This window comes from Hylobates moloch, unplaced genomic scaffold (assembly GCF_009828535.3).
Source record: "Hylobates moloch isolate HMO894 unplaced genomic scaffold, HMol_V3 SCAFFOLD_15, whole genome shotgun sequence".
Lineage (NCBI taxonomy): Eukaryota > Metazoa > Chordata > Mammalia > Primates > Hylobatidae > Hylobates > Hylobates moloch.
In genome coordinates, this window is record NW_026652290.1 from 94267626 (window position 1) to 94269140 (window position 1515).

At 49.4% G+C, this 1515-nt stretch overlaps 1 protein-coding gene across 1 annotated transcript in view; it reads left to right on the top strand.

Moving 5' to 3' along the window:
• The window catches only part of ARRDC5 (arrestin domain containing 5), a 13212-nt gene continuing 11697 nt past the window's right edge, over positions 1–1515 (top strand). Inside the window, exon 1 of the mRNA XM_058428127.1 lies at positions 1–312. Within this exon, the coding sequence (XP_058284110.1) occupies positions 33–312 (280 nt within the window). The 5' untranslated portion in view covers positions 1–32. The remainder of the gene's footprint in view (positions 313–1515) is intronic.

Below are 1515 nucleotides of genomic sequence, written 5' to 3' on the forward strand. Positions count from 1 at the left end.
GGGAATTTCAGGGACATGGGGGAGGGAGAGGGATGTCTCTCTACCCCCCTCAACCCCCCATGTCTGCGGTGAAGTCGATCGAATTGGTGCTGCCCGAGGATGCAATCTACCTGGCTGGCTCCAGCATAAAAGGGCAGGTGATCTTAACCCTGAACAGCACCCTGGTGGACCCCATAGTGAAGGTGGAGCTTGTGGGAAGGGGTTACGTCGAGTGGAGTGAAGAAGCTGGGGCATCCCGCGATTATAGCAGAAATGTCATTTGTAACAACAAGGCAGACTACGTGCATAAGACAAAGACATTCCCAGTGGAGGGTAAGGACGAGGCCAACAGCCACCCCTAGCCATGACAGGAACCTGGGTCTGAAAATAAACACATCCAAGAGTCAATCAACAAACCTCCAGGGCTATCAGAAATAGGGAGTGGCCTGATTTCTCCCTAGGAGGGAAGCCATGTAGAACAATGACCATCAGATACACAAAACACGAAAATAAAAAGACATAAGGGGCTGATCAGAACCCAGATATTCAAAATAAAGTTTCAAAGTAGTCACCTTGGAAAATGCTCAATCCAACAACTGCCTTTGAGAGGCCCCTGAGAAGTCTTATTCGTTTACAGATAAGTTTCACTCTGACAGCAAAACCCCAGGAGACAAAGTAGGCAATCCTGTATTCCTGGGGAGACACAGTGGAGGTAGGCCAGGCACAGTGGTTCATGCCTGTAATTCCAGCACTTTGGGAGGCCGAGGCAGGTGGATCACTTGAGGTCAGGAGTTTGAGACCAGCCTGGCCAATATACAGAAACTCCGTCTCTGCCAAAAAATACCAAAGAACTAGCTGGGTGTGCTGGCACATGCCTGTAATCTCAGCTACTTGGGAGGCTGAAGCAAGTGAATCACTTGAACTCGTGAAGGGGAGGTTCCGGTAAGCTGAGATCGCGCCACTGCACACCAGCCTGGGTGACGGAGCGAGATTCTCTCTCCAAAAAAGAAAGACAGTGGAGGTAGAAGAGCAAGGGAGACCTTCCAGGGAAGGAATAACTAGTCCCCAGTTCCACCAGGTCGGATCTGAAATCCGAACAAATGTCAGAGAGTCTGCTGAGCTGTCGGGGGAATTATATGTCTTTTGCAAAATGTGTTTGTGGAGATATTCCCGGGTATTATGCAGTCAAGCAGAACACGTGGCCAACACTTGACTGAACAAAGTGTAATTTAATTTAATTTATTTATGTATTTGTTTATTTGTATCTTATTTATTTATATATCTATTTTTTGAGACACAGTCTCGCCCTGCTTCCCAGGCTGGAGTGCAGTGGCGCCATCTCGGCTCACTGCAACCTCCGCCTCCCGGGGTTCATGCCATTCTACTGCCTTGGCCTCCCGAGTAGCTGGGACTACAGGCACCCACCACCACGCCCGGCTAATTTTTTGTATTTTATTAGAGACGGGGTTTCACTGTGTTTGCCAGTGTGGTCTCGATCTCCTGACCTCGTGATCCGCCCGCCTTGGCCTCCCAAAG